At 31.9% G+C, this 14944-nt stretch overlaps 3 protein-coding genes, 1 long non-coding RNA gene and 1 pseudogene across 8 annotated transcripts; 2 read left to right on the forward strand and 3 right to left on the reverse strand.

Moving 5' to 3' along the window:
* Nucleotides 1-339: 339 nt before the first annotated feature.
* On the reverse strand, nt 340-2955 carry LOC111314981 (uncharacterized; annotated as a pseudogene). Its single transcript, XR_016330738.1, has 3 exons — nt 2714-2955; nt 1246-1521; nt 340-870 (listed from the first exon to the last, which is right to left on the reverse strand). The product of XR_016330738.1 is annotated as an uncharacterized LOC111314981 (transcript).
* Nucleotides 2956-3054: 99 nt separating this feature from the next.
* LOC111314982 (myosin-9-like) lies at nt 3055-5037 on the forward strand. 4 transcript variants are annotated; one of them, XM_089749436.1, is made up of 4 exons: nt 3508-3872; nt 4260-4407; nt 4635-4705; nt 4805-5037. In XM_089749436.1, the coding sequence occupies exons 1-3, from the start codon at nt 3807-3809 to the stop codon at nt 4655-4657; spliced, it is 237 nt and encodes a 78-aa protein (XP_089605562.1). In that variant the 5' UTR covers nt 3508-3806; the 3' UTR covers nt 4658-4705; nt 4805-5037. The 4 variants fall into 4 exon arrangements, 1 of the variants encoding a protein (XP_089605562.1); XR_016330740.1 differs by lacking the exons at nt 4635-4705; nt 4805-5037 and adding an exon at nt 3055-3181 and having other exon boundaries at nt 3759-3872; nt 4260-4631; XR_016330739.1 differs by lacking the exons at nt 4635-4705; nt 4805-5037 and adding an exon at nt 3089-3227 and having other exon boundaries at nt 3759-3872; nt 4260-4631.
* A 4754-nt stretch (nt 5038-9791) lies between these two features.
* Nucleotides 9792-13948, forward strand: LOC111315638 (chlorophyllide a oxygenase, chloroplastic-like). Its single transcript, XM_022917527.2, has 9 exons — nt 9792-9942; nt 10428-10670; nt 10922-11026; nt 11286-11561; nt 11839-11986; nt 12175-12359; nt 12484-12596; nt 12809-13103; nt 13376-13948. The coding sequence occupies exons 1-9, from the start codon at nt 9865-9867 to the stop codon at nt 13544-13546; spliced, it is 1614 nt and encodes a 537-aa protein (XP_022773262.1). The 5' UTR covers nt 9792-9864; the 3' UTR covers nt 13547-13948.
* LOC149513072 (uncharacterized) lies at nt 11181-12923 on the reverse strand. Its single transcript, XR_016330741.1, has 2 exons — nt 12786-12923; nt 11181-11543 (listed from the first exon to the last, which is right to left on the reverse strand). It is a non-coding gene; the product is annotated as an uncharacterized LOC149513072 (long non-coding RNA).
* Nucleotides 13949-14301: 353 nt separating the features above from the next.
* LOC111315639 (zinc-ribbon domain protein) lies at nt 14302-14899 on the reverse strand. Its single transcript, XM_022917529.2, has one exon. The coding sequence runs from the start codon at nt 14806-14808 to the stop codon at nt 14482-14484; it is 327 nt and encodes a 108-aa protein (XP_022773264.1). The 5' UTR covers nt 14809-14899; the 3' UTR covers nt 14302-14481.
* Between the last annotated feature and the right edge of the window lie 45 nt (nt 14900-14944).

Raw genomic sequence — 14944 nt, forward strand, 5'->3', positions numbered from 1 at the left:
GTATGAAAAAGAATGCCTTTTCCTTTACTCTCTCCTTTTGCTTGACAGTGGCACTTCCAGTTTCCTGTTAGATTTTGGCCATGTTAGCTTTAAAAGAATAAAAAATGGGCCTGTAGCAAATAGGATAAGCAGCAATTTCTTGAAGTTATTTAGTTGTGGTTGATCATTTAATCCATTGTATTGCTTCAATATCGTTTGTGAAGGCTTGTAAATGAAGTTGCTGTCTAACCTGCAGGTTGCGGCTAATTTGATGTGTATTCTGTTATCTTTGGATTCTAAATTCTCAAAGCGGGAGTTTGTAAGTTTCTATGATCATTGTTCTTGGAAAAAGTAATCAAAGATCCATAAAATAATATAAAATAAAAACTACCAAGCAATTGTAAATTTTGATACAAAGATCATGTTTTTCAGTTGTATATAATTCATAATGACATATACTCATGCTAACAAAAATTAACCACATTCTGAACTGGATACATCTTCATGTGCGAAATCAGTGGAAAAAAATTGGTAAGTTTGACCTTTAGCGTAGTTTTTTTTTTTTATCTGTCAGTAATTCATGGCGTTTCTGATTACTCCGCTGGGGTTTTTTTTCTCTTTCTTGAAAACATTGAAGAGGTCAATGCCAAGAAAAGCGTTAAGCAAATTCATTCCAGCCATTCCAAAGAGGGCAAGTGGCCATTCAACACCCTTTTCAAACTTGGAAGCATCTTTGATTAACTTTACGGTTATCAGAATGTGAGATAAAAGCCTTCCGAAAACGAACATGATCCAATTAAGAAACCAATCTACCTTCACAATTCTGCTCTTGGCATCACGAACACCAGCCATCCGTCTCACTTTCCTCACATGTAGAAAGATGGAATGCAGCTGCACCATCAAAACAAGAATATCTTTAGTATTCTGCAACATCATCAACAACCTTGCTAGTTGCTACCTTTACTAGTAAAGATACTTGAATGCTTTCCAAATGTCGGGGCTCAGTTTTACTGCTACATTAGGCTCACGCCTTCAGGTTTCAATGCACCTTGAGACATGTCCATCTGAGGCTCATAAGTTAAAATTTTAATTATTTATCTTGAATTAAAAACAATTAATACTAAAATAATGTTTGATTTGCACACTTAAGAAGTCTCAATCTGGCATTTGCTATGTTCCTATACAAGTAAACCTGCACTAATGTAATGCCTAACACTTAAGCCATAATTCGTATAAATTTTTAGCAGGAAAGAAATTGAAACATACCTCACAGATGACAGTGACAATAAGGTAGCTGATGGTGATGTGTCGACACAACACGAGTGAAGCAAATAAGGAGTATTAGGTGATGCCTTAGAATGGCAGGGATAAAACCAGTATATAGTCGGTAAAGCAGCATATCCCACTGATCATATGCAAAGTAACCACATGAGAAGCACAGAGCCTAGCATGCCCATGGCCAAGTACCCTCAACAAGTTGTGTATGTTCAAACATCCTTTTTAAACCAGTTCTGAACCACTGATTAACCAAAATGAAGACCACTGCACAGAAAGTATATATCAAACTGAATTTTAAAAAGTTAATAACATAAGTAGCCCAATTAAAGAAAAAAAAAACTGTTCAGAAACAAAGGAATACCATAATATATGAGCATTTGATAAATTTATAATTTTATACCAACAAAATCAGTATTTTTAATCCTCTATCATTGGTGCACTACTATAATTATTGGTGATAATGAGTTGATTCATACATCTATCCTACAAAGATACATGCATATGCATGGCCAGAGATTCCTTTTTTTTTTAAAGTTTACATATTTATCTATGCCAATGCACTATCTTAGAACATCACTATCCTAAAGTGAAGTGAGTTCTTGCTTTTCTCCGTAATGTTTTTCCTCTCTTTATGCCACTAGAACCACCTTAAGAAGGATAGTTTACTCTGCTTCAACCCAGTCGGATCAAATTACACGCATAATAGCTCATACATATTTCCATTAAAACAATCATCAACAGAAATAATTGACCATTTTGTTATGGACAAGGACTACCGACTACCAACACCATACCCCTAATATTGATCTTACTAATTTAAGAAGTTATAAGATGTGCCAACTACCTTCAAAGATTACCCCCTTTTCAGATTGTACTTAGAGCTGCATTCAAGATTGGGCCTAAGCTAGCTTCAAGTGAAATTCTTAACAACACATTCATGTGTAAATATTTCAAGTTCATTTGAAGTCTTCAGTTTGTGCAATTTAATTTTTATGTTTCTTTTATAGTTGTTAATGTTGGTCACCAAATTAACTCTTAAATATGAAACACAACTGCAGCTCTTTGATACAAGAAAAAGCCTTTAATTCCAAAATATCCATCTTCTTATATCTTTTACATACCAAATTCTACATGCAAATTAAACAAGGATGATATGATATCTGCAAAATAGCTAACCAAATTCAACGCTGCAATTTTTTACACCTTTTCTATTCCCAAGAAAAACATATGCTTATACAGGAAGCCATATCTCTTCTAAAATTAATGAAAGCAGCAACAGGTAAACGACCCTTCAGCAGACAGAAAAGCTGAGCTCAGCAACCAAAAAAAAAAAAAAAAGAGCAAAAATAAACATGAAACAAGACAGGGTCAGGGAATAAGAAAAGAAACAAATAGCCAAGTCAGAAAAATAAAGGATAAATCAAAAAAGAAGAGAAAGAGAGGGAATGATGGGAACCTGAAGTGGAAGAAAGTGTTGAGTGAAGGAGAGAAAGACGGAGGTGATAACAAAGAGAGGGTCACGAGAGACGCAAAAACCCAATTCGCTATTTGGTAAAATCAACCACCAGCAACGATGAAAAGCTCTCTCCGCTTGTTAAACATGATTTCAAACAAAACAGAAACCAGCCATAGAAGAAGAGTTGCAGAAAAGAAAGTTGCAGCCTTGTTGCTGCTCGAACTTTGATATCTCCGAGCCATTGCTATGGCTCTTGTATGTAGGAAAAAACAGTAGTAAAAAGTGAAGAGAGAGAGAGAGAGAGAAGGAAAGAGAGACAATTGACACTTTGAAGGTTGATAGGCTGATAGCTTTAACTTTTGTTCGTTCGAAGTCGGGAGATTAGATTGCTTTTTCACCTGCAAACTTTTCTCCGCTTGGCCGCTTGTGGTTCTCTACGGAGGCTGCACTGTTGGACTAGCATTCAGAGTAATTTATTAATTTCCTAGTCGTTTCTATGTTCAAAAACAAGTAGGTAAATTTTGTTGGATTTTTAAGTTTTAAGCATAATTTAATACAAATTTATTAGTTTAAATAATAAACAATTCATCTAAAAATTTTTAACTTTACTGACAAAATTTATGTAATTACAAAACTATCTCTCAAACTTAAATTTATTGTATCTATATTACCTTATATAAAAAAAATATCTAAGGATTCTTAAATTTACACTTGTCTAATCTTTCTTTTTTTTTTCTCCATATTTTTTCCATCCAACGATTTTGATGGCTGAGCAAAATTGGAGATAGGTTGTCACCAACAAAATCTCACTCCCTTATTCTCCTATTGACGTTTTTCCATTCTCTTTTCTTTTTTCTCCTCTTCTTTCTCTCTTTACATCTTCATTTTTACTTTGCAACTAGTTTTAGGATTTCTCAATCTTCTTTCTTAGATTCTCGATTTCACTCTCTCTCTTTTTCAGATTTTACCCTTCCTTATTTTCTTAAGAAAGAAATCAAATAATGAATCATTTGGAAGAATAATAATTTGTTATTATTTGCTGCAGGCGAAGGCGACGTTGTAGGAGCAGCAATTAATAAACAAACAAAGAAGAATGCAGCAAGATATGGTATATATTTTGCTCAGAGAGAGCAATGGTGGTGCGAAACTCAGAGAGTTGGTATGTATTTTGCTTTTTTTCTTTTGATTTTCGTTTTCATTTTTTGTGCAATTTTAGGTCAAATTTTTTTGTTCTTTTGGTTCTTTAGTTAAATATGGGTTTTGTTTTTTTTGGGATAAATTTTGTGTTACAGACTTCGATTTCTTGAACAATTTTGTTATTGAAGAAAATTTTTTTGTTATTATGTTTTTTTGGTCTTTAATTTGTTTAAAATGTTTGTTGTGAGGTTTACATATTGTTTTTTTTTTTTTAGTTCAATTTACATGCTGTATGAAGGCAATAATCAGAAAAAAAAAAACAGAACTATGAAAAAGAACCGTGGAGTTGTTGTATTATATTTTTTCATAAAGTTTCTTATATGACTTTTATATGGATACATTGATATAGGCACCAAGAATATCTAGAACAAACTTAGTCAAGAGAGCCTCACGATCAGTTGCTAACATTGTAGCACAGCAAGCTTTGATTGCTCACTCGCAAGGGATTACGAAGAGCCTTGGAAACTTCTTGAATACATGGAAAGCAAGTTGTGTTAGTTTAGTATTTTACTTTTCCCATTTTTGTTTATTTCTATAATTTCTATGTTTTCTGCATAACGTTTACTCTCACATTCCAAAATGAACTTAATTCTTTTAATATGTCTTCAAGTTGGGTGTAATCTAATAAGTTGGAAGGAGGGGAAAATGTAAAAGTGCTACCATTCGCTATGTATATTTTGGCCACCTTTTGCCTGAGAATTAATGTTATTTGATTCCTTTATAGGGACTTCCATTCTTAGTCCGTAAGGTGTTTACCCAAATATTTTCATTCATCAATGTTTAACTATTCAACGGGTAAGAGTCCATACTGCTATTTAGTGCTTTATACTTCGTTTTTCTGCTATATGTAAAAAAAATTTTGATTTGTCATTTGAATACACTATTCTTTTGTAGCCTTTTCTTGAGGAGAGAGTGTTATTCATTCAGTAATGGTTAATATGTTAAAGCTGGATTGGCTGAGTTGGAACAATGGTGTTACAAGGCAACCGATGAAGTACCTTTGACTGCCTTCTAGTTCACTTTCTAGTTCTAGGATATGTACTTGCAAATTTTAAAAGGTATATAAATGCAGTATGCAAGTTATGAAAAAAAGATGATTAAATAAATTTATAGTGTTTTGGTTGAAATTTATAATGATTTAATAGATTATTTGATCAATATTAGAATGATGATTGAAACCATGGTGAAAATATAAAATGGTGGGAGCCTTTGGGAGTTCAATGTTTTGTTTGAGGAAATGAAACCTTATGTTTTCACCATGGTTTCAATAAACATTCCAAACCGAACATAGTTTGATGTATTGAAATGAAACATGGTTTCAATAAACATTCTAAACCAAACAACACAATCAAATGGTGAAAACATTCCAAACCATAAGTATAAGGATTAACATAGTTCTCACATAAAATTCTAGCTGTATCATGTACTAATAGGTTAAAACGTTATCAAGAACTACATAATTAGTGCAGTCAAAGATCATTAACCAAGTTGAAAAACAAAACCTTTTTGCATAAGTTCTTGAAAGAGTTAAAGTTGCAGACATGTAAATTTACACTAAAGTATGTCATGCACATTTTCTTTGATCAAAGAAAAAAACATGAAGCAAAAATCAATTAAACTTTAAAACAAATGAATTCTGACTTGCTTATCAATTTTAACAACTTCCATACAAGTTAGATACCTATTTGCTATCTATTATTCAGAAGAACTTGACATGACTAATAACTTCATTTGCAAAAGAGATATGCAACATAATGGACAAGTTAACAGATAAGTCATTACATTATTACTTGCTAGGTTTCTTATATTTGGACAGGTAAATCTAATAGACAAGTTGATTGATAAGAAAGCTATTTATCGAGCTTATAGTTTCAAATGTCATGACTTATGAGAATATAACAGATTGATAAGTTACTGATGTTATGAAAATTATCAGACATGTCCATAGAGATTACATGAACACATGTACATAGAGATTACATGAACACATGTAGAGGAAGAACTATCTGCTAAAAAGTCTTTAGCAAGTAGTAACGAGATGAAAAATAAAAAAAAATATCAAAAGGAAATATCAAAATCATCATGACTGCCAAACATAAAAGCACCTGCAGTAGAAAACATGTAAAATTATAAGGAATAAGGGTGCCCTATAACATATTTAAAAAACTGGTTAAGAACATGTCAATAATAGATTTCACTATTTTTCTAATCTTTAAAAAATATTAATAGTGACATCAAACATAGTTAAATGGATTGCAATTTCTAAAATCAATTTTTTGTTTTCAAGCACCCTTTCTTATGAACAAATAGAGAGCATGAAAACTATCTTTTAGAAAATGAAAATAGATAGTAATGAAAATGGAAAATGTTTTTCAAATACGAATGCATATTTTTTGTAATTTGAATTGTTATGAAACTTAGATTTGATTGTGTTGATTTTGATGGAATTTATGGGTCTCTATTTGCTATATCCAAACCCATGAATGTGAGATTTCTAAGAATATTTAATCATATTTAGTATTGTTTCTTCAATTCATTAATTAAAGAATGGTCATGTTGAAAGTTTCATCCTCTTCTTTATGGATTTTCAGGTGATTGTTTTCAGTATAACCAAGATTGATTATGTTAAATTGACAACTGATATCTGCACCAATTTGCAATTGACAACAAATCTAAACCCAGACAACCACTGCATTTTCATGAAAATTAATTTTAAGAAAAATTGAAAATGATTACATACAATGATAATTGGTAATTGCTTAAAACAATTTGTGAATAGGATAAGTTTTTAGCTCATAAGTACTGAATGTTTTAAAACACTTTCTTTTTAGCAATTATCCTTTTTCACAATTATTACTTTTAAAATGTTTACTTTTAACATTCTTTGCTTACTTTCGTAGCTCATTTAAGTTGTTATTTCTTTAACTTTTCTAATTAAATTAGTATTAAGTAATTAATTCATATTAATTGTATATATCACTTTAAGTTCCAACTCAATTATTCTAACAAACCGAGCTAAGCAGAGCCACTTGTACTAGTTTATATATAATGGATCACTAACAGAATGATCTATTTGTCATGTATAACCGAAAAGTCTAAGACGGATTATCAATTTTTAAAACTAATTAACTTATGTTGAATTCTGTTTAAAACTAAAAAATTAGAGTGAAATTTATCCAAAAGTTTCCTCTTTTTTTTTTATTTTTTTATTTTTACTATTGAATGCTCATTGGATCCATGTATTATGTCACTTTTATTAAAATTCACTATCTAAAGAATTAAAAATAATAATTAAATATTTTTTTGAAAAAAATTAAATATTCGAATTTATATTTTGTTAGATATTTTATCTTAAAATTAATTATATTATATCAAGACTTGCTTCACTAATAACAAAACATTAACTAGATCTAAAATTTAATTTAATCGATTTATGCAATCATCATGATATTCAATAAGTTTGAATTTTAAATTTTAATATTTATATTTTTTTCTCTTATCTTCATATTTTAAACTTTTTTATATCCCAAAAAATAAAGCACTAATTGTTAGATAATTGATTTTAGTCATTGCCATATCTATGTAGATCATTGCAATATGAGAATGAAAAGAAAAATAAAAAAATTCAAAGAAAATAGAATTTATAAAAAAATTATAAATAAAAATTCAAAAAAAAAATGGAAATTCCAAATTAAAAGATGTATATGAATTTTTTATAAAAAAATTCAAAACATATATGAAATTTTTATAAAAAAATCAAAATTAAAATTTTAAAATCAGCAAATTTACAAAATTTGGGGTTTGGACAACGTGACCTAGCCTCTAATTTAGAAACCTATAACATAAACTATCCATTGACATTTTTGAGATGGGAAAAATTCATCAAAGTTTCAGTTGCCTCTAATTAGAGAATCATGGATTCACTTGTCAATGTCTTGTACAGAAAATGATTAGTCTATTTTCCCAAAGTTTGCCACTTGATTTGATTGGACAGCACAAGGTTTCCAAGCCCCAGCTTTAACAAAGCAAATTTTAAAGTGAAAATGAACATAAAAAGATAAGAGAACAAATTTGGAAAAAAAAAAAAAAAAAAGAGAAAATATCTCTCATAACTCTTTTGTAAAATCAACTCACACTTGCAGTTCCAAACACAAAATGATCCAGCTTTGGTTATTGGGGTATATTATTTACAATTTTTTATTATAATATTATAATTATTTAATTATAATAAAAAATTATATAAAAATTCATCATTTTTAAATGTAAATTTCAAGTAAAATTTTAATAAATTTCACATAATTTTAAAATATTCTTTAACTGTTTTACATTGACATGAATGATTGTTGCTCCAAAATAAAACATAAATGAATGTCGATTGAGAAGAAAAAAAAAAAAAAACTTCTAAAAAGTAAGGTAAAAAGGAGGCCTTAATATTAGATTTATTCTAACCCTTTGGACAAGATTTTCAAGGCTTGAATTTGATTCAGTTCAACTCATAATATCAACTATATTAATGCATAATTATTTTTATTTAATTCTTGTTATAAAATATATTTATAAATGTTTTAATATTAAATAAATTTAAATGAGTAAGTCAAATTCGGACCAAGCTTGAGTTTTAAAGGAATAAATCCAACTTGACCCACTCTATCAATCCCATTTTTTTTAACTTTATGTTAAATTTTGGTTAATTTATTTACTTGTTTATTTAATTGATTTTTTAAAGTACTAGTTACATATTTAATATATTCTGAAAATATTATTTTAATGTGATTATAATTTTTATTATCATATGGAATTTTTATAAAAAAATACATTGAAGATGAAAGTGTTTACTTAATTTAATTAATTGGAAATGTATAAAATTCAGAATGAATATTAAAAATTAGGGATTAAAGGATAAACTATTTAATATTTTATAGTCCACGTTATGCTCAGCCAATAATAAATACTAATAATAAATTTCTTCGAAAAAAATAATGATAAATACTAATAAATAATATCTTAAAATATAACATAAGACACGTATTATAAAGCTAGAGTAGCTTGTGCTGATTAACATTTTATTCTCCACATAATTTTAGCATTTATTTTTCTCAAAATCCCTAATTAATTTATGAGTAGGCTAAAGTTTATCCCACACTTAACAAGCTATGGAACAGAGAATCACATTTTTATTTTTTTTTCTTATACTTTTCTTATAAAGATATTCCCTCATTAATTAAATTTAAAGAGTTTACAAAATAATTTGAGAATTTCTCTATTTTGTTAATATTAAAGGATAAAAGATTTAGTCAATTATTTTTATAAAAATATTAAATTTTAATAAAAAAAATTAAATATAAATTTTTAATAAAAACATGCATCAATTATTAAATTAAATATTTGAGTGCAATTATTCAGTAATTTTGAACTAATTAAAATTTAAATTCTAACAAGTGATCTTGAAACATAGTGTTGATGTCTTAAGAAATCCAAATATTTTTATGATTAAAGCAAATGAATGATTCAGATATTTTTTCTCATGTTAGAAAAAAGAACAAAAAAAAACCCCATTTTTACTATGAAAAGAACAATAAATGGAAGAGAAAAGATGAAAAAGCTTTTTGAAGAAAAAAACAAGGCAAAAAACACAAACGGATAGCCAGATCGAGAAAGATATCCAGAGGATCCGAGCTGGCAAGTAGCAGAGATATGAAAGCCCCCTGCACAAAAGCAAGGACGCTCTTCTCTCTCCGACCGTCAAAGCATGTGGAAACCCAACATGCCACGTGTACGACATTGCCGTCCACGTTTTTCCACGTGGCATCCCATGGGAGGCTTGCGAAGATCGCGCGCTATACCAACCTCTTATCTAACAAAATCCCCTTTGTTTTTGCTTATACATCTCTCTCTCTCTTTTTCTTTTTCTTCCTCTGCCACAAGCGGCTATTGAACATTCTTTTTGAAACACCATGACCGCCATAGCTGCTGCTGGTGCTTTGTCTTTGCCAATCTCTTTATGCAGATCATGCAAGATTAGTTCTAAAAAGGTATTTGTCTGCCTTTTTTATGGGAATAGTTTATCTGGGTAGTTGTTGAATTTTGAAGAAAATTTAGTTCTTACCAGCGGTTGAATTGTCACTTTTAGCTTTTTTTTTTTGGCTGTGAAGCCAGAAAGATTTGGTTTTTGATCTGTTTTTAAGCTACAAGTATCTGGGTCAATTCTAAATTTTATTTAAGTTGCATAATCCTTAAGTATATTGCATATTTTATTGGCTTCATATAGGCCCTTTCATGCACTAGTATACAATAAACTTAGTTCAAGTAAATGTATAAGATTTCCACTAAATTAATGTGGAAACTTTCTTATTTTAATAATTTAAATGAGCTTATTTATTTGTTAGTCTTTAGCTTGGATGGTGGTTTCAACCTTGGAAAACATTGATCTTTGTCTGTTTATCCTGCGTTAGTAATTTGGGTTATTACAAAATCCCCAGCCACTTGATCTGTGACTTATAGTTCGAGATTGGTGCAGTTTCAGGGCGTTAAAGGAGGCTTTAGGGTGTTTGCTACGTTTGGGGAGGAAAATAGCTTGGGGGATAAGAAGAGCCCGTGGGGCACGATCTTTGATGTGGAGGATCCAAGGTCTAAAGTTCCACAATGTAAAGGGAAGTTCTTAGATGTATATCAGGCATTGGAAGTGGCTAGATATGATATTCAGTACTGTGATTGGCGGGCTCGGCAAGATTTACTCACAATCATGCTTCTTCATGAAAAGGTCTTCTTCAATTCAACCTGATATTCATCTTTGTGAGCACTTAGAAGTTGTGCTGCTTGTACAAGTTGTACAATTTACTTCTTGACCTGTGTTTTGAACTTTTGATTTAGTTTTTAGTTATTTTTGACAAAGAAATCTGCGTTTATGATGTGTTTAGTGTTTACCTAATAATTTTTTCAATTTAATCTTTTGGGAAGTTTTTGTTGCTTTATTACGGTAGTACTTCTTACTTTGGTTGGATTTGGTTGTAGGTAGTGGAAGTGTTGAATCCTCTAGCACGTGAATACAAGTCTATTGGCACCATGAAAAAAGAGCTTGCCGAATTGCAGGGAGAACTAGCACAAGCTCACAAACAGGTAGACAAAATTAGCAGTTAATTGTGATTCTTATAATTTAATTTGGATGTCGATGCTGCATCTACAAGATACATAGATTGATCCAATGATTCTGTCCAACTGATTAGACGCTTACCTTTTCTGTTTCCAACAAAATAATCAGAGTAAGACTTGATTTAATTACCATAAGTATCATTTATAATCGACAAAGGAATAATCACAGGAGGTCCCAACTCTGGTGTGATAGCCAATTTTGATTCTGATCCAAGAGAAATAACAGGTACATATGTCTGAAGCAAGGGTTTCTGCTGCTTTGGATAAACTAGCTTACATGGAGGAGTTGGTTAACGATAAGCTGCTTGAAGATAGAACCATAACAGAGTCCAATGTAGCATCCCCTTCTTCTAGTACGCCAACACAATCTCTGGATTCTTTGAAGAGGAAGTTGCCCCAGAAAAGCTTGGATGTGTCAGGTCCAGTTCAACCATATCACCCTCGCTTGAAGAATTTCTGGTATCCTGTTGCTTTCTCCACTGATCTGAAGGATGACACTATGGTAAGCTATAGTTCAGAAATATAAGATTGCTTATCATCTCAATATTGATCATTTTATACCATGTCACAACATATTGACATATATCCTTATTATAAATCAGGTTGATAGGCACCAGTGCTTCCTTTTATTTTTGGTTACTTATGGCTGGCAATTCACTTAGCTATCAGAACTATGAGATTGTGTTCTTTGATGGGGTTACATGGCGATTTTGTGGTTTTCATTGCCCAACTAGTTAACATATGTCCTCATACTAATATCTTGTTACTTCTCATTCCAGATTCCAATCGATTGCTTTGAGGAGCCATGGGTACTTTTTCGTGGAAAAGATGGGAATCCAGGATGTGTCCAGAACACCTGTGCACATAGAGCATGTCCTCTTCACCTTGGTTCAGTAAATGAGGGTCGTATCCAATGTCCCTACCATGGTTAGTAAGAGTTTAGGAAGTTTACATTTTACAAGCTCTCGTTATCATATATTTCTGAAAAAGCGACACATGTATCAATGAATGATTAACATGTTATATATGCTTGGAATGACATTAAGGCTTTCAATCTGTTTAGCAAATAGTTGTGTAAAATTTTCTAATTCTTGAAACGTTTTTTGATATATCAGGGTGGGAATACACAACGGATGGGAAATGTGAAAAAATGCCATCTACACGATTACTTAATGTGAAGATAAGGTCATTGACATGCCTTGAGCAAGAGGGAATGATCTGGATTTGGCCTGGTGATGACCCTCCGACAGCAACCCTTCCTTCCTTACAACCTCCTTCTGGATTTGAAATTCATGCTGAGGTATGCTTGAGATGTTTTCAAACACTATTGTAAATGCAAGAAACATGTGAACTTTTTTTAAGTAAAAGTCCCCACTATCTCACCTCAGTTTTTTTTTTTTTTTTAATATGCTGATAAATGACAGATTGTCATGGAACTTCCAGTTGAACATGGACTACTTTTGGATAACCTTTTGGATCTTGCTCATGCTCCTTTTACTCACACTTCCACATTTGCCAAGGGATGGAATGTTCCCAGGTTTGTTTCTGGAATTCTTATTTGCATGTCCACCACAACAGAACCTACCTTTCTTTCTGGTGGGTCAAAAAACTGGGTGTTGTAGCTTTCAATCGATGACTCCTCTAAATAACTTGCACATTAGAAGTACAGATGGACTAGATGCTAACAATGTAAACGTATATATTTTGAATATATGATCTTACTTACCGTGTTTAATCTGAACATCTCAGTCTGGTGAAGTTTTTGACACCGGCATCTGGTCTCCAAGGATACTGGGACCCTTATCCCATTGATATGGAATTTCGACCACCTTGTATGGTGCTATCTACCATTGGGATATCGAAGCCTGGGAAACTGGAAGGACAGAGTACCAAGGAATGCACAACACACCTTCACCAGCTTCATGTTTGCTTACCTTCATCAAGAAAGAAGACAAGACTATTATATAGAATGTCACTAGATTTTGCTCCCATTTTGAAGCACATTCCCTTTATACATTATTTATGGAGGCACTTTGCGGAACAGGTAAAAGAAATCTTATTTTTCCATTCTTTGGGTAGTCGGTTTGTGGTTTTAGAGTAGTGAAATTCACATAAATTACTTGCTGAAAACCTACGAGAAATCCTCCTTGGTTGTTTGTGTGAATGACTTGCTGAAAAGCAATAGTAGTAATTTTTTTTTTTTTTGGTACAAAGGAGGTGTAGTTTAAGAATAGGAAAAAAGATTGCAGGTGTTAGAATTTGAACTCCTATTTGTCACTAATACTTCATCCTGCTTTTTATGCATAATCAATACAGGTCTTGAATGAGGATCTACGACTTGTAATTGGCCAGCAAGAACGTATGGTTAATGGGGCAAATGTCTGGAATTGGCCGGTAGCCTATGATAAGCTAGGAGTGAGGTACAGATTGTGGAGAGATGCTGTTGAACGGGGAGCTAAACAATTACCCTTCAGCAAACCAATGTAAACTTCAAGATTTTTAACTCCAGCAACCAATTTAACATACCTTCTCACATTGTCTGGACCGACTCTTGCACTCTCAAACATGCTCAGTAAGCGATCTACTACAATCAAAGATACTTCGAAGGTTTGGCGTTGGCACATTGAGGACAATTCAGCGGTAACTGTGTATTGATCTGAGACAGATTCTCGAGTTGGTCTATAACACAAGCCATTGTAAAATAATGATAACTGTACAATGCATTTATAGTTTGTGTACAGTTAAATCCCCCCCTCTTTTTTTTTAATCCTTCCCCGGACCAGAGAAATAGATCAGAAATTTTGGCCTTAAGAACTTAGAAGCGAATGTTAATCTCTTGTACTATAATAACTGATGTTCAATGAAAGATTTGCATTTGACATTCTCAAACTCATCACCATCTGATCTGACCTTAACAACCGAAGGCTCTGGAAACTGTTTTTTGATTTGGAACATTCTATTTCTATGAAATACTAAACAAATTCCAACACCAGAAGCTGTTATACTATTGATTAGAGTCAAAACATAAAAAATTCCATTACCTGTTACAGTTGCCACTTTCAACAGTTACTGATAAAAAATGAAAAGGATTACTCTTTCCTAAAGAACCATTAATTTGTTAATTCATTTCAATTTTCAATAGCATTTTCTCAACAAACAAACGAAAACCTTGCATCTCTCAACTTTTTTTCATAGAATAGTATGAAGAAAAAGAAAAGTCCCATGAAACTAAAAAAAAACTATTTACTAAACCAACACTTTATTACCAAACAGACAGTTCAAAAGGAGAAAAAGAAAATTCTACAATCAACCAACCAAGTCCTTATTCCAATATCAGAGTCTTGGGAAAATTAGATAGCAGTTCCAATATCAGAGTCTTGGGAAAATTAGATAGCAGTTCCAATATCAGAGTCTCGGGAAAATTAGATAGCAGAACCACAAAAGGGGCAGAATCTGAACTCAGCCTCAACAAGCTGATCACAAAAACGGCAACGCAAACCCTCTAAAATCGCAGATGATGAATCGGGCGGTGGGAAACACATATGCTGAGGGAAGAAAAGTTTGCAGTTGTTACAATGCATGACAGGCTCTTTTCCAGGCCATCTCCAAACGGGCACAAAGAAAAGCTTCAACGCTTTCTCGTATTCAACAAGATCAGCTCTTGAATTACAGTATATGCAACTGCCCACGCCTGATTTCAGCACTTCCCTCACCTGTTGCTCTAATCCACCCACAAAGAAAAAAAACATTTTTTTTTGTTTCTCTTTGTGTTGTGGGGTTTTCTGGTTTTGGCTTTAATGAAAATGAAAAATTGAAGGGGAACATTCATATAAAATTTTTGGGCAGTGTAAGCTTTCTAGAAATGGCATAAAGATTTTGGGCAGT

Source organism: Durio zibethinus, chromosome 20 (genome assembly GCF_047325235.1).
Source record: "Durio zibethinus cultivar Kanyao isolate XHJ-2024 chromosome 20, ASM4732523v1, whole genome shotgun sequence".
Taxonomy (NCBI): Eukaryota; Viridiplantae; Streptophyta; class Magnoliopsida; order Malvales; family Malvaceae; genus Durio; species Durio zibethinus.